Source organism: Molothrus aeneus, chromosome 3 (genome assembly GCF_037042795.1).
Source record: "Molothrus aeneus isolate 106 chromosome 3, BPBGC_Maene_1.0, whole genome shotgun sequence".
In the NCBI taxonomy this organism is placed as follows: Eukaryota; Metazoa; Chordata; class Aves; order Passeriformes; family Icteridae; genus Molothrus; species Molothrus aeneus.
The window spans coordinates 56,509,896-56,532,460 of record NC_089648.1 but is presented as its reverse complement, the minus strand read 5'-3'; the positions used below and the strand labels follow the sequence as shown (position 1 = coordinate 56,532,460).

The 22,565-nt window shown below is 40.2% G+C and overlaps 2 protein-coding genes across 3 annotated transcripts in view; both read right to left on the bottom strand.

Annotated features, from left to right (window-relative positions):
* Positions 1-5,441: 5,441 nt before the first annotated feature.
* ALDH8A1 (aldehyde dehydrogenase 8 family member A1) lies at positions 5,442-17,115 on the bottom strand. Its single transcript, XM_066546116.1, has 7 exons — positions 16,978-17,115; positions 12,782-12,929; positions 12,219-12,374; positions 10,333-10,482; positions 9,482-9,738; positions 8,483-8,644; positions 5,442-7,077 (listed from the first exon to the last, which is right to left on the bottom strand). The coding sequence occupies exons 1-7, from the start codon at positions 17,113-17,115 to the stop codon at positions 6,625-6,627; spliced, it is 1,464 nt and encodes a 487-aa protein (XP_066402213.1). The 3' UTR covers positions 5,442-6,624.
* A 2,441-nt stretch (positions 17,116-19,556) lies between these two features.
* The window catches only part of HBS1L (HBS1 like translational GTPase), a 59,026-nt gene continuing 56,017 nt past the window's right edge, over positions 19,557-22,565 (bottom strand). The window contains exons 16-18 of one of the 2 annotated variants that reach the window (XM_066546987.1): positions 22,249-22,349; positions 21,193-21,337; positions 19,557-20,221 (exon numbers count right to left, since the gene is read on the bottom strand). In XM_066546987.1, the coding sequence (XP_066403084.1) occupies positions 20,210-20,221; positions 21,193-21,337; positions 22,249-22,349 (258 nt within the window). In that variant the 3' untranslated portion in view covers positions 19,557-20,209. Of the gene's footprint in view, positions 20,222-21,192; positions 21,338-22,248; positions 22,350-22,565 lie in introns of those variants that run through there. The other variant, XM_066546989.1, reaches the window with a different exon arrangement.

Genomic DNA, 22,565 nt, shown 5'->3' with positions numbered 1-22,565 from the left:
AATTTTTTCTGTGTCTGTCCAAATACATAACAGCCCAGCTAAAAATGCTGTTTCTGTTGCACAGTATGCCCATTAAATAATTCATATCACTGACTAAGACTGGTGAGAAGTGGTAGGTAGTAGCAAAACAACAAGTGAATCTGAGTACATGGCAGCACATTTCTAAATATTAATTAGGAAGAAAAGAATGAGCATATTTAAAAATCAAACTTAAATGTACCTCTTGCTGTATTTTGTCCTTAGACAGAACATTATCATCCTTACATCCAAACTGCATGAACTGCAATAACGTAGCCAAACCTCAGGAAGAATAATGGGAGGAATTACTTTCCTCCCCAGTGGTGAACAGTTACATCTCTCAGGCAAAGAAGCACAATTTGCTTTGGTAAACAATGCTCTAATTCCACTGTGGAAAAAAGACCAGTCAGATCAGTCAGACCCTGGGAGGAAAAGTGAGTGTTAGGCAGGATGACAGCAAAACCAGAACCAAACCACCAACTGACTATCAAAGGTAGACATTGATTTGTATCAGCTGAGAGGAATGTGACCTCCCCTGAACCCTTGTTCTCAAAATAAGGTAGTTTAATTATTTAGATGAGTGGATGGTGTTAAGTAAAACAAATATATACCATGTTGTGCTCTAGGGAGCTCAGGAATCTAAAATACTTGTTTTCTTTCAGGCTGCTCATGGAAAGAAACTGAACAGGGAAGTAAGGTCTCAGACCAGAGTGAGAGTTTCTTTGGAAGCACTTGGATCAATACCTCAGCTTGCCCTTCTAACTGAAGCACCACACTGTGGAAACTGCATATCTAAACAGTTATGCACATACACATACTTATGTTTTGAAATGTTTCAAAACATATCACCAACAGAGGAAGCAGCCTGAAGCTCCTTGCAGGGGTCAACTGATTAGAAGAATCTCACAGCGCTGTAAAAGCAAATTTCTCTCTGAATCATCAACAAAATCTGGTGCATGTGGCTCCTGTAGAATTTTGGTTTTCACCCCTGTTCCATATGACTCACAGCCATAAAAGCCAGAGATACATTTGACCATCCAAAAAACCTCTCCACGCTACACATTTGAATAGACAAAACTGACAATTCGGGAAAGAAATTATTAACTGTAGGAATATAATTATGGGTTACAAAAGTATCCTTTCCAACCTCAAAAAGCTTAGTGTAGTTCTGGAAGCAAACCAGCACAGGAAGGAGGTAATTTCCTAATCAAACTTCTAAGGTTATCTTATCAAACCTACTCAATGTCCTCTACTTGGAAAACTGGCTCCAGTGTCTCCTTGGAAAAGAGTGACTGAAATATAGCCATTCAGCAGGACTGAAATTACCTACTTTCAGCTAATAAGTACTCATGCAAAAACATGGATATTTCACCAAAGAATCGCAAAGAGAATCCCAGACAGACATTCTGCTGTTTCCACCAAGAAACATTTTGGCATTCATCCTGAGGACAATAGCTCACATTTTCATCAGCGAAATTCAGTGCAGCCAAGTAAGTGTAAACAAATCGGTTTTAAAAAATTAAGGCAACATTAGGAAATGTTCCTTTTCTTTTTTTTCCCTTTTTTATTTTTTTTTAATAAGTCAACCTTTGGAAATGCCATATTACAGCTGCAGAAAATGTGACTTTGCTTGACTTTTTTGTTGGTTCAGCCAAACTTGAAGAAAAACATGAAATCTCTCTGTAACCAAGGATATACTGCTACTTTAATAGGCACTGCTCCCAAAGGAAGAGAAAATCCAATTACTAAAATGGTAGCATAATCTTCTCATTATTATTTCAGGAGTTCAGAGTTAATTGGACAAGTTTAGCACCCTGTGAATGAATGTGTGTCCTCATTTCACAATAAATAGTCTGTAATTACTTCCCATTCTCTGAAACCAGGAGATAGCTCTCATTAGAAATGCCCTGGAAGAAGCCTTTTGTGGGTTTGACTAATATTACAAACCCCATCATTATCATATCTGGGCACCCCACAGAAGCTCTTACACACAGAGAAATGTTCTTATTTCACCTTTCATGTAACTACACAAAGGCCCCATATGCCTATGGGGAAGCTGCACAAGTGCTTTTGCCTCAGCCTCCACTGCAGCCCAGCATCTGTCTGTCACCTCCTCATGTCCCAGTGGGCTCCTTGGACCAGGCACTCCTCACCAGGCTGCAAGGTCCAGCACACCTTCCCAAAGCACAGGACAAAAACAGAGTGGTAGCATCTAGGTGAGAAACCTTGGCCTGATCCACCTGACAGGTCACAACTTCCATCTTCCTCTTTCTACCTTAAACAACTGCCCATCCAGGAGCCTTGTGCTCTCTTTTGTGGGAGCATCTTCATTTTCTAGGATGTTATTAAGGACACCTGGTGCCAGAGAGAACTGCCAAGGCAGGCTGTGCAGTGCTTAACTCGTCACCCACAAGAGAACACACCAGTCAGGTGTGCTCCACCACTTCTTGTGTTTTAAGAGACAAAACTTGCTGTTCAACACAGAAGCCCAGGAGTGTGCATCTGCCCCTCTAGACTCATCACTGACCCCTGCAATTTCTTCCTTGCATATGAACACACACACACACACACACACCAGTTATCTTGGTAAAACAGGTGTTTGTGAAGCCAAAAGGTGTTGCAAAACATCATCCAAGTCCCAGACCTCTTTTCAGAATTTGGAGTCATTTTCCTCCCTCCAAATCTCTTAGTTAAAGAGAAAAGAAATAGATGCACAACATGACAGTAATGTTATATACAAAGGTAAAGACTATTTGCAGATTTAGCACAGTTCTGCTTATTCTCTCCAGCATCATGCTGGCTCTCCTGTCAATTGCAATGATGTGGCAGAGCTCAGGCTGAGTTCTACACTGTTGGGCTGCTTTGGCTGAACTGGTATTCTCACACTGATTGCACTTTCCCTCATAATCTCCAAATCCATTTCAACTGCTCTTTTTCAGGAGGCAACACCATACACATATTTTCTGGCCGCATAACCAACCTTCAGCTGCATTAAGATGCATCCTGTTTAACCAGTTATAATATTGCAGGGCTTCCCTCTTTTTCTCATTATACCCCAATCTTCACCTAAATTACAACTGTTACCAACAGAGATTTGATGTATTCTAGAAAAAAAAACCTTGTGCATTGTTGTCCCTTAAGTACAAACATCACCCTCCAAGCGCAAAAACAAATGCTTGGAAAGGAGGGGAACAGAATTCAATGAAGAAAATGTCCCAGAATTTCCTGCAACTGTTGTTGGTTTCCTTTATTCATTATATTTAGCTTTCTATAGCATATTTAATTACCATCTAGGGTGGAAAGTGGGACCCTAGTCTTACTTTAAGACTAAGAAAATTTCATTCCATTTTCATTTTTCATTCTCCCACCACACAGAAAATCCTCTAATTTAATAAGAAGTTTGAGGACAAGTACTTGGACACTTCAGCCAGTATTCTTTCTAGAGCTGAGACAGGTGTTGAGCTCAAGCTTCAAGTCTGAACAAAAACTTAAACATAAGCCCTGAAGACAAGCCTGGAAAGAAACTCCTCACAGTTCCCTCACAATCCCAGTGTCTTTTTTCCCCCCTTTTTCCTTTATTTGTTGTTGTTCATAAGAGGAAAGTCTTAAGTATCTGACTCTACTTGTGAAGTTGAATCTTAAGGGATAGCTTTCTGAAGTTCAGAAATTCAAAGCTTGGGTTTTAAAACCAGTCTAGCTTACTGGACTGGTTTACATTCTTGTTCTGCACATTTAAGTTACACATGAAACTTTCTCTGACCCAAACAGTCAAGTCTGTTTTCATCCCTGAGAGTTTTAAAATGTCTTGCTTTGCCTAAGTTAGAAACACTGTGGGAACATGGACATAGCTTGATTTTAATATAAACATGAGAGCTGATGTGTCCCCTCCCCAAACTACATGCAGAGTCTCCCTAAGCAAAGCTGCTTTCAGGCATTATACAATAACTGGGTACAGACATAAATAGGCTGAGAAAGGACCTGAAATAGAACAGAAATAACCCTATGCTAATTGAGAGCTGTAAAGGATGGCAAATATATTAATACCTCCCCATGTAAAGTAATCATCTCACACCAGTGAGATAATCTTCTAGTGTTAAACTGAACTGTACTCACTCCATCAGTAAGAATTAACAGATGGAGCAACTCTTTGTGATTTACATAACAGTAATTAAACAAATCCTCACAATGGCCACATGATTTCATGCTCAAGCCAGGGCAGTCTACAGAAAAAAAAAAAAGCTTTACTGTCATGTTGGAAAATTCCAGAACGTGTAGCCTGAAGAGCTCTGCAAGAGCCATCAGCCTCAAAACTTGGATCAGCCTGCCTCATCCTCCAGGATATCCTCTTCACTGTCCACATAGAGTGAGAGCAGAAAACTCAGAAACAAAGCAGCTGTAAGAGACACCTTCATTAGCTGTAGGAAGAAATCCTTGGACTGCTTCATCTGTTAGATGGGACAGTTATCTATACATGTTGCTACACTGGAAGTTGGTCTGAATAAAAGACATGGGAAAGCTCATGGCTCTTGGTATATAGGAAAATTCTGTGTGCTCACAGAATTCTGTGTGCTCACAGCCTGTCCCATGGCACCTACTTCACTGCCACAAGCACCAGCAGCTCCCTTTGGGGCTAGGACCTGAGGCTGGAGGTAGGCATGGGAAAGGCAACAATTACCCATTACTACTGGCAGGAAATGTCCCCACTGGGTAACACTCTCACATCTGTACATGTGCAAATGTATAGTAATCTAAAAGGGCAAGAAATAGCAGAATGAGCAAGGTACTTGAACTGCACATTAACTGTAGAAGGAAGGAGTCCACCCATTAGAGATGGAAAATACAGAAAGGGACAATATTTTGTATCTTCACATAAGCTCTCCCTCCTGCCCAAAAGTCAGCAGCATCATTAGCACCAGCAGACTTCCCTTACCTCTCTGAGGTGCTGGACACAGGGATGATGGAATGGGGCTTCCCAGAAGTTCACCTCTGAGAAATCTTCACAGCCATGCTGGACAGAGGGCTACCTCCATACCCCACATCTGGGGGTCCTGCAGAGCTCTGTCCCCACCCCACCCACTACTCCACCTCCGATGTCTTGGGCCAGAATCACATAGATGACACACAGACCTTTGTCTGCAGCATGTGAAAAACATCTGGAAATCTCCCATCACATTTAATGCAAAGATAAAATCAACCCCTGAAAGCAAATTCATCTCATTAAACCTGAACCTAGACCAGATCCAGATGGGGGAAGGTATTCATCCATTTCTACTAATTGTGCAATATCCCATCTGCTGTTGCTGAAAATGTCTGCTCCCCATGTGCCCTCATCACCCCCCAACTAATAAAGTGTTCCACAGCTTTTGGTTTTGTGCTCTTCCAACAGGATGTGTAAATAGAAAAGAAATCAGCAGAATGAAACATGCACTGATATAGCTGTTTATTCCCCTCCCAGCTGAGTGATTAAAAACACCAAAGCAGGTGTTCTGCTGCCACCACATGGTCATGAATAGACCTAGGCATTTTCAAAATAAAATGCTTATGCTTCTTCAGAATACATCAATTCAATAAGCCTATAATTTTTACATATTCCCTTAACATGCCTTCAGCTGGGGGTTCTGGTACCAAATCCATCAAATGCCCACAATTCCAACCTGGCTGCTAGGGCTGCCCTGCAACCAGGTGGCATCCAGAGATGTGGAGGTGTATCCAAGTCTCTCTTTTTGTTGAAAGCAAACAAGTTTGTGGGATACCTGATTAAAAATTATCTGTAAACAAATGGGGAAGAGTTGGAAGTGGTTTTATATTTTGGTGATAAACATTTCCAACAGTTCATTCTCTCAGGAGTAAATTCTGGGTTCTCTTAATGAAGAGTGATGCTGTTTGTGATGCAGCCAATATTTTTGTGCTAGGATGTAAAAACCACCATCACTGAGGTCTTGAAGTGACAAAAGGCTTTAATTTCAAAACAGAGAGCAGGTATTAGGATGATTCAGCTACCTACCAAAAAGAAAGTTATAATTAAAACATTTATTGTTTCCATGAATATCAAGAGAATGCCATGACCCCACGGTTTAAAGCCACTTGGTTAAAGGTAGTTCCTCAGGCTTTCAAGTGTAGTGTAGTATCAATCCTTGTCTGATATCACTGAAATGCAACATGGGTGGATGTGTGGACCACACTGTTTAGAGTGAAAATGAGCTGATTCCCCTTTACAACATCAGTCTTACCATGTGCTTGCTACTTTGTCCCTCAAGGTAATTCACAAACCAGAGTGACTGTCATATACTCTTTCTTGACTTTGTCTTAAAGGGACAGATTTTTGAGGCAGGAATATCAAAAATATCAAAAAGATTTAGGATCCGTAAGACAGGCAAGTCATCTGGCTTGGGATGGGTTGATTGTGGAGTCCACACTGACCTTCTCATTCAACATGAAAAACTGACTAACATGAGCATTTGGGATGATAATTTTCAGCTGTCATTGATATTGACCAAAGTTCAAGAAAGGAATGGCCATAACAGCAGCCTGTATTCTAAGGAGCCATTTTTGGTAACTCAAATTGCTGTCATTTATTTCACTCTAAAATACTTCTGTTGACATATGTCAGTGCTTTATCGTGATGGTTTTGACCTCAGTGAAGAACTCGTAGGAATCCTTTGCTCCCTCCCTGCCTATGCCTGAGGCTTTCATCCCACCAAATGGCAAGTTCAGGTCTCTCACAAGCCAGCAGTTGGTCCACACCAGTCCAGACTGCAGCCTGTGTGCCACCCTGTGAACGCGCCCCACGTTGCTGGACCACACCGTGGCTGCCAAGCCGTACTTCACACTGTTGGCTCTTCTGATCACCTCCTCTTCTGTATCAAATGCTACCACACATGTCACAGGACCAAAGATCTCTTCTTGCATGCAACAAGATTCATCCTTGACTTCAGCAATAACTGTGGGCAACATGAAATAGCCTTTCTGGTTGCCAGGTGGGAGGGCCAAAGGATCCACTCCCTCTCCGCAGAGCACTCTGGCTCCTTCAGCCTGGGCTTTCTTCACATAGGTCCTTACCTGGGGAAGAGCAGAAAAACATCACTGCTAAAGGACACCAAATTCCAAGGGTTCACACATCAGCAGGAGCCCTGAACAACTCAAGCTGGAACATGCTGCCCTCTTACAACAGAGGGCAGCATTCCCTAAATTTTGGTGTTGTGCTTCTTTGCGTGCAAAGCTGCGTATTTCTTGCTGAAAAAAGCAATTGTTTGCTCTTTCCTAACACTTACTAACCTAGTAGACAACACTGCTGGCCCTTCCCACTAAGTATCAAAAGGGCAGGACCCTTGGAGAAAATACAAGTGGTTCCAGAGCCTCTCTCCCTTCTCCCAGGAGCAGTTTGCCATGTACCCCATGCCATGGTTCACTCATTTACTCCAAGGAATCAGTGGTATTTTCCTACTTCAAGGCAGGGCTTTTGAATGTTTACATGCCACTGGATGATGAAGCCATGAATGCTACAGAAAATCTCATCAATAAATGATTAAAGATGTTTCTGTGGCTGCTGCTACCATAAGCTTGCTCCCTTGAACACATGTTCTTGTACTGTTGATCTGCTTCTCCTGTTCTGCAATCATTGCCTGGCTTCTCTCCTTACAGAAAGAACACAGAGATACCACAGGACTTCCTTATCTTTTTCTTCTTTTAGGCACTTTCGTAGGTGAAACTTGGAAGTTCTCTGTGGTGCTACAAAGACCTCAGGAAGTGGGTGTTGCTACCACTCTTCTTCAGAACAAGAGAACCTGGAGAACCTTCTGAGGCATCAGGGAAGCATATCAAAGGTCTGGCTTTCTCTCACTCTGTGGTTTTTTGGTCTGCTTCTTGCGTCAGAGAGTTCTGGGATATAAGCATCTACTCTCCCTGAACTCTGACACCTTTCATTTCATATAAGCCACTAAAGCAGACTCTGTCTGTCTGTGCACCATCTCAGCTGCTGTCCACACACAGACCATTACAAATTACTGCAAACAGTTCTAGGAAACTGTTCTGTACAAGCCAGAATTTGCCAGAAGTAATATAAAAAATAAAACTTTTACCTTGTCAACTAACTTATTAGGTAAATTAGCGATCTTAGCAAATGCAGTATTAAAATCCAAGAAAATGTTGTTGAACTCTAAGATTTGTGAATATAAATTCAGGAGTTAGAAGACATTATAATGATCTCATTTAAACAGGAGGAAATATTCTTTTGCCACTTTAAATTATTTTCCCCAGAGAGTTTGATTTTTTTTCAGAGTAATCACATGAACCCAAGCCACAGGCAACAGAAACCTCATTAAAAAGATACCTTATAATGGCTTTGAGTTATCATCCCTCAGAGCTGATCTTGGAGATGACAAGATCCTTTCCCACATAGTTCTAAAACTACCTTTTAGCCCTCTAAAAGATGAGATGAAATCACATAAACTCCATGTAGCATCACCTTTTCTAGATGCTCTTTACTTATTAGTGCTCCCACATCCATTGTAGGATCTGAGGGATTCCCAGTCTTCCACTTCTTGGCCTCTGCCACAAACCTCTTCAAAAACTCACTGTATATTCCCCTCTGAACAAAGATCCTGGAGGTGCAGAGACAGATCTCACCCTATCAAAAAGAAAGAAACAAACTAGAAATCAACAATATTGGTTCATATTACATTGTACTATTGACATAATTCCTATGTATTAGGAATTACATAATTTCTATGTATTAGGAATTACCAGCCAATTCACTTGTGTCCCTGCATCCTCAGGAGTGCAAACTACATTAACCAGCACTGCAAAATGGGATTTTTTTTCCAGATTAAAAAAAAAGGAGAAGGAAAAGGCAAAACTGAATCGGTATCATGCAATCACTACTGTAAGTAAATTTAATTTTATAAACTACATGTTTTCTTCTCCAACATTTTTTTATAGGTAACATGATTTCCAACTCTGAATGATCTCTCTCCATTTCCTGATAATCTGTCTCTGATACCAAGCTATTTTTCTAACATTTGCCCAGATACAATTTCCTGGCTTTGGTGCTCTCTCCTGAGGGTGGTGATGAGGGAAGAATAATGTTGGTAAAATTTTGGGGGAAGTCCCCTAATTTAATTCTAACAAAACAACAAGCTTCCCGCTTTCTTACACAGTGGAACTTAAAGCAGCTGCTTCCCTGAGAGATAAGAAATGTATGTACTTTGAGAGGAGTAATAACACCTTGTTATCTTCTGATGGAGAGCACAAAGAAGAGCCTTTTATTACTCTGCGTCCCTCCTTGTGGAATAATGAAACCATTTTCGTATTTTCCTACTTAGGATTTTCTCCAACATGATCTTGAAATAGACCTTGACAATTTGAGATTCAGATCCAAAGGCAGGTGCAGCATGCACACAAGCCCTCAGACACGCGCCCCCTCCTGCTGCCAACAGGGTTTGTGTGTTACAGGGGTGGGAGGCACCTGGTTGGCAAAGCTGGACCTGACAGTGGTGGGGATGCACTGGCTCAAGTCGGCATCGTCGAAGACGATGGCGGGGTTTTTGCCTCCCAGCTCCAGCGAGAGCCGCTTGCAGTGCGGAGCGCTTCTCTCGGTGATCCGCTGGGCCGTCTGCGTGCTGCCCGTGAAGGAGATCAGGGGCACGTCGGGGTGGCACACCAGGGCCTCTCCTGCCCTGGCCCCTGTCCCAAACACGACATTCACCACTCCAGGAGGCACCCCTGATGGGAACAAAGGCACACAGTCATTGTACGCTTGAGGGTACAAAAGCACTAACCCTTAACTTCAGTAGTAGCTGAAATGCACAATGTCAGACAGCTCTATGGGTCATGGGTTAAAAGATAAAATCAGGCCCACTAATCAAGCTTGTCTGACGTGGATCACCAGAGTTGCAGTGTACAGTCATTCAGGGAACAAGCAATTGTTCTCCCAATTTTAACTAATAGTGCACCAAATACAGCTGTCACAGAGTGACACTGATAAGTGAAGAGCTCACCAAGAGCTGATTCTCACTCCTTTGTTCTCTCATGGCTCCTTTGCTTGCACCACAGACTTAAGGCATCTGTAAATGGAGTGCAGGAGGGGCAAAACTTTCCATCAGAAGATAGTGGAAAAAAATGAGCAACAGCTGGACTGGGGAGACAGGATAGTATGAGGACAGAAAAAGCCTTTTGTTCTCCAGTGCAACATTCAGCTACAGCAGTCTTTCCCAGAGCCTTTAAACACCTTCTGATTTCTGCAACTAAAAAAAAAACCTGGTGCACAGACAAGCACTTCCATTCTATTCCTGTTCCTTAGCATGCTACAGGACTTACCTGCTTTCTCCAGGAGTTTGCACATCATCCAGGCTGTGACAGATGTCATCTCACTTGGCTTGGCAACCACAGTATTTCCACATGCAATGGCAGGAGCTATTTTCCAAGTCAACAAATACAGTGGCAAATTCCAAGGACTGATTAAACCAGCTACGAAACAAAACCACAAAGACAGGAGGTCAGTCTGCTGGGATACAAAACTCATTTCTGTGACCTCAAGAATGATATACACCAATTCAGATCTATGAAGGGAATTTGGCCATAGCTTTTATTTCCAGACAATATGTACAATAAATTTGCAGCATTTCTGACAGGGAGATAATTTCTTAAAAGACCTGTGCAAATGATTCTAAAAGTGATCAGCTGAACTCTCTGAATAAGTTTTGCTGCATCTTCAGGGCAGAATCTTATATTCTCAGGAAGTTTTTTAGTGTTTTGCAGGAACATTAATGCAAGGTTAGCCATAACAATAATTTGCAACAACTTGTCTGTAGGTGCAGTAATAGGCAATACTTTGTGTTAGCAAAGAGCAATGAAAGTAATTATAGAATGGTTTGGCTTGAGAGGGTCCTTAAAGATGATCTGGTTCCAACCCCCCAGAGACATCTTTCACTAGACCATGTTGCCCAAAGCCCCATCCAGCCTGGCCTTGAACACTGCCAGGGTTGGGCCATTGTCCATTTCTTCAGGCAACCTGTACCAGTACCTCATCACCCTCACAGTAAAGAATTTCCTCCTAACATCTAAACCTACACTCGTTCAGTTTGAAGCCCCTTGTCCTATCACTACATGTCCTTGTAAAAAGTCCCTCTCTATTAAGCTGTCTTGCAGGTCTCCCAAGAGCTTTCTCTTCTCCAGGCTGAATGTGCCAGCTCAGATCATATTCCTGCTTTCTCTTGCTCTTTAAAGCTGTTTTTTATTTTTCAATTTTAATATTAGCCAAACTCTGTATAACATACAGTACACATTTTCCAGAGAACTTTTAGTCTAATTTATGAGTGACAACATTTATCACTATATAAACTGTTGTTCCCATGAATTGCTGAATGACCAGAATTATTTTCAGTAATTGCCTTTAGGAATATTTTCACTTTACATATTAATAAGAAATTATGAAAAAAAATCTGTAATTGTCACATGTGCCTCCTTACAAAAGTCATGGGATTTCTTTCTGTTTGATGGAGTAGATTGAGTGAAGGACTTTTCCTTAAGAGAATAATTTTACCAGAAAAAGTCACGTCATCCACTGCTCAAGAAAAGATTTAACAGGGTCCTCTAAATTAGCCAATTTTACATTTTAAGTACTTCAAGTGTAAATGTGGAGAACTCACATATATTTAATGTTAGATGTTATTTATACTACTATGTATAACATAAACTAATAATGAAATCATTACAACACTGTTACTTTTCAGCTAAGTCAACCACTTAATTTCCTGAAGAAGCAGCAGCAACTAGTGGCTGAGTTCAGCAATTCCCCAGCTAGAGTAGTTTCTTCACCCAAGTGCACTCAGGTCACAGACTACTACAGCTTTCCCCAAGGAGAGGGGGATCCCACTCTCCCCGCTAGAGCAGGAGCTCGGTGCTCTGCATGTCGCACTGACCCACAGCTGTAATGCTCACCCACAGACACACATGAACAAAACACAAGAGAGACCATGAAGGTGAGAGCAATAGATGAAGCTTTTTAGGTATGCAGTCTTTTTTTCGTTTTTTTGCCATGAAGTCACGTAACTGATTTTACATAGAGTTGCTGATGCTTTAGCAGACAAGCCCATGTTTAGCACATGATTCAGAGATAATAAATGCTTTCAAAAATCTCTTTGCTGAGCCCCTACGGAGGCAGACATTCTGCCAAGCTTTTCAGCATGTGAGGATCATCATACCAACTCCCACAGGCGCCCTCGAGGTGTAGTGCACACAGCCCATGGCTGGCATTTCAGTGCACTCTGTGACGTGATGAAGGATGGAAGAGGCGAAGAATCGGAAGTTGTGCACAGCCCGAGGGATGTCCACTGTTCTGGCAAATGTAATCGTTTTTCCTGAAACAAAAACAAACATGCTACTGTCATCATGGACAGAAACTTTTTAAAGTTAACTTTTTAAAGTTAACTATAAATTGCTTTATAGTCTCTCAAAGTTGATTTGTGTGTCTTTTGGGGAATGTCTTTTGTCCTGTGTCCGAGTAACCACCAGCAGAGTACAAACATAGTCAATGACAACAGCTCCCCTCTAGTAATTCCAAATATCTGACAACTGAAGTCAAAGTCGGTAATTCCAAAAAGCAAGGATCACCCAGGAATCCCAAATCCAAAACCTCCTAAAGGTTCATGCACATCTACTCCAATTTGCTCCAACAGTTCATACTATAAAAAAAATTTCATCCAAATCCTCCATTTCAATATTCAGCAAGGCACACTTATTTGAGATCAACAGTTCCAGTTCTTACCCTGATCCTTTGACTCTGCTTGTGCAAATGCTTCCAGGTCATGTTCAATCAGGTCTGCCAATTTGTTCAGGATCTGAGATCTTTCCAATGGACTTTTTGAGGACCAAATTGGGAAGGCATCTTTAGCAGCTTTGACAGCAGCTTCCACCTAAAAAAGAAAAAGAGTGATCGTGAATGCTAATGAAAGGCTTAAGAAAATATTAAACAGATAAATTCAGCAGATAAATTCATATTTCAGAGACTAATAATCCAGACCACATTGCTGGGGAGATGACAATTCCTTAGAGCTTCTCCATTGTTTGCAAGACACTACCTCATAACTCAAGAAGTGTCACTGAAACAGAATATCTAGAAAAGAAACTTCCACTGGAATTCTTGTTTTTCTCCAAATCACAGGAACTGTGGGCCACCCTCCAGGCCTAGAAGAAATACTGGAATGGTCAACTGGCACCAGCAGGTGCCACTGGCCAAAACAAAAAGAAACTTTTTTCTCATGGAGGAAAGAGCAAGAATCTCCCCAGAGCAAATGCAGCTTCAGTCTAAACATGCACAAGCCTTGCAACACAACAGGCAATGATGAAATGCTGGATGCTCTCCTAGCTCTTGATTTCCACCATTTGGTTCAAGTAAGGACTAAGAATATATTTAAGGAATGGACACTCAGAGGAAAATTTTATCTTACCTGTTCACAGCCAGAAAGTCATTAATGCCCTCACAGAAAAAAATAAAGTTCCTTTTTCAACGCTGGGAGTTTAGTCAGTTCTCTTACCAGACACCTAACAAAGCCTAGAGGTAAGAATCATTACATGCATTTATACAGATACACACCACTCCTATCAGTATTTTGCTTGAGATGTACATGACAGCTGCACAGTCCTTTAGCCTGACATTTCTGAGCAGTGGTAGATTACCAGCACTTTTCTGAAGCAGACCCATCTTCAAAGGATTAAAATTCAGCAGAAGGCTTTCTGTCCCATCAGTCATTTCCACTGGACTCTTGAATGGAAGTTACCTGCATCATTCATCTGTTGATTTATAAGCAGTTCCTTCTGCATGTTTATCAGTTTCACACTAACTAAAGATGGTCATCAATATCTTTCCATACTTTAATTAATTGCCCAATTTCCCAGCTTTTGTTTCCTGTGTAACACTTATGCCATACTCCCAAAATCTAATATATGCATCAAAGTGGTGGTTTAGTCAAAGCTTTGTTCCTAAAATTTTGCTCATACAATTTCTTCAGTTTTGGAAATCTGCCAAAATCAAAAACTAGGAGGATGCTGATGTAATATTGATCAGACCATTATCACCTCTCTGAATGTTGCCATATTGCTAGTTCCCATGAAGTCAGTGAAGGCTCCCTTCCACCAATTCCACAAAAATGAGTTCTGAATTTGTTCCTTCAGATTGTGACAAGTCTTATAAAAACCATCACAAAATAATTTACAGATACTCCAAAGACTTTTTACTAATGAGGGCACAAAATTTCAAGCAAGCAAAAAAATAAACTCTATCTACCCCTTTTCCTTCCCCCTGCAACACACATCAGAATTTATGGGCCCTGTAAAAATAACACCCAGAGTTTGAAAGCCAGAACACCACCAGTGCAGGGGGGCAAGGTGGGAAATTAAACCAATGTGCAGAGTCGCATGTATCACTGGCCAAGCTCGGAAACCCAGACTCTTCTCTTTCAACTGTAGTTCAACAACCTCCTGCTCAAGTGCCCATGGCAGCAGGCTGTCAGCCACTGAACAGCTGAAGCAGGACCAAACCAGGCCTGGGAAAGGGGAACTGCAGCTTCCTGAGTGAGTCCAGTGCAGATGCCATGCTAGCCTGAAAACGTTCACCCTCTGTGAAACCATAGCACCTTCACTAATTAACTTGTTTTTCCACCCTCCCATCCTGTGCTGCTCATCTGTCCTCTCCTCTATGGCCTTTGCCACCAGGTGCTGCCAGGAGAGGAGATAGTCAATACTGTCTGCATTTTTAACCCTTCAGTGGGTTTAGAAGAAGGACAAAAATACTGCTTTTTCACAAACAGCAGAAGAGAAAACTAGCAAAGGAAGGAATTAAGTGGCAGTAGATTCATCTAAGAAAATATAAGAGGAAAAAAGGAGATTTGTAGAGAAGAATTAAGCATACAAAGGTTAAACAATTACTTAGTTTGACTAGCAAAAACCAGCAAAGAAAGTAAAGCCACAAAGAAAGCACACATAAGAATTCAACTATGAACTCCTGTGTCTGAAACACTTCCTTCTGCTTTCCTCTTCTGCACGAGACAGCCACAGAGAAACAACACACAATCCATACCCATCATAAAAGGTTGCTATCAAAATACCCCATGCTGAACTGCCCTCAGGACAAGATGCTTGCTTTTGCAAGGGATGATGTGTAGGAGCCAGGTTCTTTAAAGAGAAGTGGCTTTTAAAGTAGATATTTGCCTGCACTAATTAGTCTTCATCAGCCTGTCTTTTGTATATACAGGGCACCTGCTAGTCTTGCTGTGGTACTGCTATGTAGAATTTAAGGTATCTAGCTGGGGAACAAACAAACCCCTAGAAAAAAAAAAATACATTCAATGTTTTTGGCAGAAAGTGGCTAAAATGGCCACAGCAACTGACCTGGTGTTAAACTCCAGGGTCAGCAACAAACTCACTGTCTCTCCTTGTTTCACCTAACTTCCCAGAAAAATTTACCAAGATAATATGCAACTGGACATTGAGCCTTGCTAGAAACCAGCACCCTGAGTCCTTTGCTGAACTCTGGTCTAGATGCTTATTTGGTATCTCTAGATAAGATCAAGTGATTGCATTTTCTTCAGCATATTCCATCCCCAGTCCCCAGCGGATGCCAGCTCTGCAGAGCACAACCTTCTTGTACAGCTGTCTAAAGGCAGGACTAAAGCACTCACCAAATTTACAGGTCTTTAAACTGGGTTCCCATTGCTACACACAAACACTTACTCAGAAAGCTGAAAGAGAAAAGCATTGCTCTTAGGATGCTTGAACTATATCTCTAGAGTGACCAGCAGCCTCTGGCATTCTCAGATCTCTCTGGTTTTAATGATTTTGCAAATGAATGGACAGGAAGATTTGCACCTGCACATCGAAGAGCAAACTTTTCAGGCATAATTAGGAATGGAATGAACTTACACAGATATATTCCAACAAACTCAACCTGTTACTCTTTAACCCTTGGTCATCAGCATCTAACAAATATTTACCCAGTTGAAACTACAGTGCAAAGGTTTCTGCTGAGAGAAGCTGTCAGTAAGGCTGAAATGCAAGCAAGGGGAACAGCTACACACTGCAGTAGTCTGTTTTAAAAAACATTTTCAAAATGCTGTCCATATTTGACAATATAGTAGACAAGTCCTCTGTGCTATCCAAGCTTGTGCAGTCACTTTCCTCTTCAGTAAGTCTGAAACACTATTTTGGACACAGACTTATAGGCCCCTTATAAAGCAGCATCAATGAAACTGCAGCTCCCCTGATGAACATCATTGCCCATCCACACCTGATCCATACACCCCATCCACACAGTACAATGTTCCAGGAAACATTCCCCCCAGTAGAGAGCACAAGACCTGGAAACCCTATGGATGCAGAGGACAGGGTATGTTATGGTATGTTATAAGGACAAACACTCATCACAGGCACTGAATAACCAACTGCTAATATCAAAACCAGAGAGGTCTGAAAGCTTTTTACCATTTTCAGAGAAGAGACAGCAAGCCAAAAATCCTTTAAAATGAAAACTGCAAATCATCAAGACACTAAGGGAGAACAGAGTTGCATATGGTACCTCTAAATTTATTTACAGAAGAGATCAATAAACACTGTTCTCACAGATTGTTTATATTTACAGTCTGTCTGGGTGTTATTGTGAACTTATGCACAAGGCATCTCCCAACATGTGAGCTGAAGGAGCTCCATTCAAGTTACTGAAGCTTTGTTGATTCACACCAGCTTAGAATCCAGACCATAACTTTCTAATAGCAAAATGTAAAAAAAATGACAGCATTTGCTGCCACAGCAGTGGATTATGCAATACTACAATATAATCAAGAATTTACTTGTTTAAGCATTGAAGTCATCATTTTTCTGTTCTCTCACCTCCAGCCTCTCTCTCTCAAAAGGTTATTGTTACATGCATTTAACATTTTTCCCTTTTTTGTCCATGTGGATAGTACTCACCTCTTCTTTGCCACTGTCTGGAACTCTGCAATAGACATCTCCGGTGGACGGATTATAGGAGTCTATGTAGGAGGAACAAGGAACAAATTTGCCACCTATGAAGTTTTCCAGTACTAAGAGAGCCTTTGAGTGAGCCATTGTTGGCTGCTTGCTTCACCTGTGACTTTTTTCAACGAGGCATCAATTTAGATTAGTGTGTCTGTATGTATTTGCACAGTGAGTCCGAACTCCTCCCCCATCTCTCCATGTTCCCTGCACCACTTGTTTACAAGTGGGAACACACCCTGGCAACAACAGCAGGAAAGAGCAAAGGGGAAAAAATTAGTATTACTGTGACACTTGGTTCTTTTCTAGGAGTTGAAGCAAGGAGGGAAGAACAGCATAGTTGCTGGCAACCAGCTTTTCTCTTGTCTGTAGGGAGTGAAGGACTGAAAAAAAAGAGAAAAAGGATGGTTTGACAGGGAATTTCTACCTGTTACAGTTTTTGAAGTTACAGTTTGAAGACATTATTTTGCAACAACTAAACAAAATAATTCAACACTCAAACATCTGGCCAGGAACCTGCTTCTACGTGTCAGCAGACAAAAGACACTTCAGACCAGCATGTCTGCAGCTCATGTTCACTGTTCTATCAATACTTTTCTTTGTATCCCCAAAACCAATGCACCTTTCAAACCAAAAGATTTTAAGCACTAAGAAACTCTTTTTCACCGATATTGCCAAACATCAAACAATACAAACAGCTGAGTGACCCCTCAATTCAAACAGTTGAGAAGCACAATCCTACCTGGTACACTCTTATATGTTGTCAGAAATTCATCAGGTTTTTTCTCTCAAGAAAAACAAGACACTGGCCGTCATGCTTTCCCTTCCATAGGTATTCCAGTGGAAGCCACCTTACTACAGAGAAGCCTTTTACATAAAATTAGTTTTTCCATTTTTTTATAATTAACTTCCCAAGAACCTAAACTGCCCAGTAAGAGCTGTGTAAAAGACATTTTCTGCAAGAAAATGCTGAGGATTATCAAATTGTTTTAAGATTAAGATTGCCTGCCACCTCCTTGTTCTCCACAGATATTCAAAACACTACACCCAGAGAGCAGTATGGTCTCATCAGGAGATTGTGAATATCTCAGTCAGGAGTTTAGGAAGGTTTTGCATCCTAGACAACTGGCAAGCCATCAAGTTTCACATGGATCAACATGCAATCATATTTTGACTGAAGAAAGGTGATATGATTCTATTGCACAACAACAGATCATTTATGCTTCAACCAAGTGGCACTTCTGGGCAGAGTTCAAGTCGGTGTTGAAAGGTAGTGCAGTCACGTTGAAACTGGATTATGTAATACCTCTACTTCTCCCAAGATGCAAACTGGGAAAGCATGCAGTAGCTTTTCAGTCATCACAGAAAAGCGAACCTCAAAATTTAATGCAAACATGTGTGAGAAGAGTTATCAGAGGTTCACCCTGTATTACACTTCCTTGTCCATAAACAGTAAGGAATTTATGCAAGTCTTAGAACTGAAGACTGTAACTGCCCCCCGACTTCAGGGCAACCTAAACATTTCAATGTTTGAAGGCAAGCTCAAGTGGAACTGGTTCAGTGCAGCAGCTTGGCAGTACAAATCTCTGAAATCCAACAAGGGCACCCAAACCTTCACAGTGGCATGTTGAAACTGGTAAATATTTAAGTGCAATTTTTGGTCTATAAAAAGACATAACAAATAGTGGTAATTCATAAAGTTGGCAGTAACATTTTCCAGGTATTTCAGATTCATAAGCTTTTACAAAAGTAATTCCCATATAAAGAATTACTGATACTCTACAAATATCCATGCAGTCAACAGTACAATCCATCAATGTGGTCAAGTGCAGGTAGCTGCTGAACTGGGGCTAAAGCACCTAAGTACAAAAAAAGTTACCTACCAAAAAAAAATCATGTGGGAAGAGTAGGTACAGACCATACAGGACTGTGAACTAAATAACAGCTATAGCATTTTTGTGTTCTTTACTACTCTGGACAGAGGTTTACTTCAGTTAACCCCTTAGACCAATGCTCTGGAGGGAGTGCTTCATCTCCTGCCTCCCACTACTAACTCTGGGCAAAGTGAATTGTCTCCACTCTGCACTCACATATAGGTCCTGAAATACCTGAGGTCTTCTCAAAATTCCTACCAACATAACTTGCAAGTTGTAGTAAAGTGTGTCTGTTCTGAGCTGGAGGTGGCAGAAGGACCCTCCTTTCAGCTGGAAGGTTTCATCAGCCCCATTACTGAAAAGCAGGAAGGAGCTATAGGCATAAGTCAGCACAATTTGGCTTTAGCAGACACCACAAGATTAAACTGTCAGCCTTTGTTCAAAAGAGCACTAAGTCTGGATGAAAGAGATGTGTATGCGCAGTGGCTGCACTGAGTAACATGAGAAAAACTGAAATTATTTCTTCAGAAAGCCAAATTGGATGCCAGTTTCGCATTTTAACTCATAAGTTTACTCTGAAACTTCTCAGTTATGGTAAGTAAAGAATGATTTAACACAATTTAGGAGTGTTTAAATAACAAAAAATTAGGGAGACAAAAATGCTCAGACAAATTTATTTTATTATTCTCACTGTTTAAAAAATAAAACTAGCCAAAGTTGGCACAGCTTCCACTACACAGCAAAAGAAAATTTCTTTTTTCTTAAATAAATTTTGGGACAGGGAAAACAATCCCATGATAATATTACATGCCATTCTCTTGAAAACAAGGTAAATAGGTTTTTTTTCCCCTGAATATGCATTCAACTCAAACCTAAAAATATTTTAGACCAATAAAGTTACTTTACTGAATTAATGTGCAGCAAAAAAGCAATCAAAGAAAATATGTAAACAATTTATGTCTGGAAGTAAGAAGTTTGTTTCATGATAATTCATCATCTTTTTCTCTAATTCAGCTTTCTAATATTTTTCCATCAACTTCTCTAAGGGCTAAGTTCCACATGGAGAAACTCATAAGATTCTTGAGATCAAGAAGTGCAACACTTGCAGTTCCTTGTCAGTTGGCATCTTGTTCTGCAGCAGGAGAGACTGATGAAGGGATCCCCAGATGTCTCACACAATTTGACTTTTGTCACCACCATCTTCTCCCCAGTTAATTGCACTTGTTCCTTCAACTGAAATAACTGGATTCTTACACAGAAGTTTGAGTATCTGATTGAGTTTTGCTTGGACGGTGGAAATTCTGTCACCACTGTCATTCTTTAATCTAAAAACATAAGCAAGTGGAAAAAACCCTATGGTGAAAAATTAAGTACTAAGTGTAAAATGATCTCAGTGTTTTTCAGTATTATACAGTTGTGGAAAGAAATAATTCCTTTTCCACTTAAATTCTCGGAACAAGAAGAAAAGTACTAAAATAGCAATTCCCAAATAACATATCAAAGAGGTTATTTAGTCCCAATTCTACAAACATTGATCTAGCTCTAAACATTGCAGATCTAAATACCACTCGCCTCAACTTAAATTTAATGAAAAAATGGGTTCAATCCATCCTATTTCTGAATCTTATTTAAGACCAGACAGATTTTTAGGAGCATTATACATCCATAAGGCCTCTGACTGACCTAGCACATCATTCCTATGCATACATGGAGAAACCAGAAAAGCTCATGCTCTAATTCTAAGTTTTGACATTAAATGACTCAGCCTTAAGTTCTCAGTACCAGAACTTGGTTAATGTGCAAGATTTTTTTAAAGGGACAGATAGAAGAACATTCACATTTTTTGCTTTTAGTAGAAGATAAAACATTAATGTTTAGCCCTACAGTCTTTGCTTCCTCTCACACAGGATCAGAAAATGTTTTTTGGCATCAGTAAGAATCAAATGTATAATTGTCTTTAATTTTAACAGAAAAAGACAATGGATCCAAGTTAAAGACACAGTTAAAATGGCCAACACTTCTTATTTAAAAACTGCTTCCAGAATATTCATACAGGCAGATGTCAAAAAAACTGATGTATTTCAACTCAAGGAAAAAGAGGGGAAATTCTAAAGACAATAAATTTTACTTCTAATAAATTAGACAGAATCATGACAAGGTTTCCTCACATCTTGCCGAAGCATTGTCTCTTTTTTAGCAGAAAAAAATTTACTCTTCAGGCTAGAGGGTGTAAACAGGTCTTAACCATAACACCATTCCTCTGCAGTACAGAAAGTCTATTACAAAAATGCCATACCTCTGTAACAACTCCTGCAGCAATAGTGGAACCACTGTAGCGTAACATAAACCTCCCCAGCTCTTTAAAATCTTTGTACAACTCTAAAGCAACAGGTCTTTGAGTCTGTAGTTCTATTAGAGCATTCTGGCCTTTAGCCAAGAACCTGCAGGTAAAAAAGCAGAAAACTCTATTAGAAATGTATGCACAGATAAATGAAGAAAAGAACAATGAATAAATAGGAAAAATAATTTTAGAAAGCCCAGAGTACAATTATCAAACTTGATTTCAATTATAACCCAAGCCATGAGACTGAAAACTCATTTGCCTGGAGTATACATTTTAATAAGGCAACTAAGTTTTCTTCAAAAACCTCTTGGCACTCACCACAGCACTTAACAAATTGTTTTGAAGCTAATTATCCCATTAACACCTGTTTTTTCATGTCAAGTGGAAATCAAATCTTGTTTCAATCCCACAGCTAAAGAGCTTATTCATTACTTTGTAGAAGTTTGCAACAGTTTCAGCCATAAAATTTCTGGAAAAGGATTATTCGGAAAATGTTGTATGTCTCAAAAAGCATTTCTATATTATTTTTTAAATCTTATTTTAAATAACTAGAGGCCTGTTACCGTAGTTGTATGGGAAGATTGCCTAAATTTCTTTTGCAGTGACACATTGTCTAGTCAAACATGTTTTAGGTAGTTAGCCATCTGCAGAATTATAAAAGGATCCCATGCTTTAACAGTAAAAGAAGAAATACTGTTAAAAAAAAAAAAGAGAGAGAGGGAGAAAAAAATTCCTTTAAGTTAAGCCTGCTGATCTAGGATTCATTTCCAATTATGCAAGTGACCTTAGGCCTAAATCACTGTACTTCTCAGGTGCCCTGCAGTTATCAAGAGGGCAGGAGGTTTTTCAGTTTACAGAGCACATTGAAATCCAAACATGAAACCAACTAAAACAATAAAAGCATATTCTTATAACATACAATTGATTCATAGTAGAACCTGTTTGATATACTGTGTATTAAACATCAACCCATTTCTTGAGTAATTATTAACTATTCATAAGACTTACTTAGGTTTTTTCTTTGTCACTTCACCAGTACTTTTGTGCAGGACACTCAACAGTCTTGTAATAGTAGCAGGTTCACTTACTGTTTGATAGTGTAAAAGCACCTGAAAACATTTTTTGCAGTTATTAAACATCCTACAATAATCAGTAATCCTAGGTGTTAAGAGTTGAAAACAGCAGCTTGCTTTAAGACTGTCTTTTTTTAAAGAAATAAAACTTCTCTCACAGGAGTGTGTGCCTCACATCCAGTAACTGTTCCTAGCTCCTAAACTTTGTGATCACAATCGATATGACACAAAGGCCATATTTTATGTCATCAT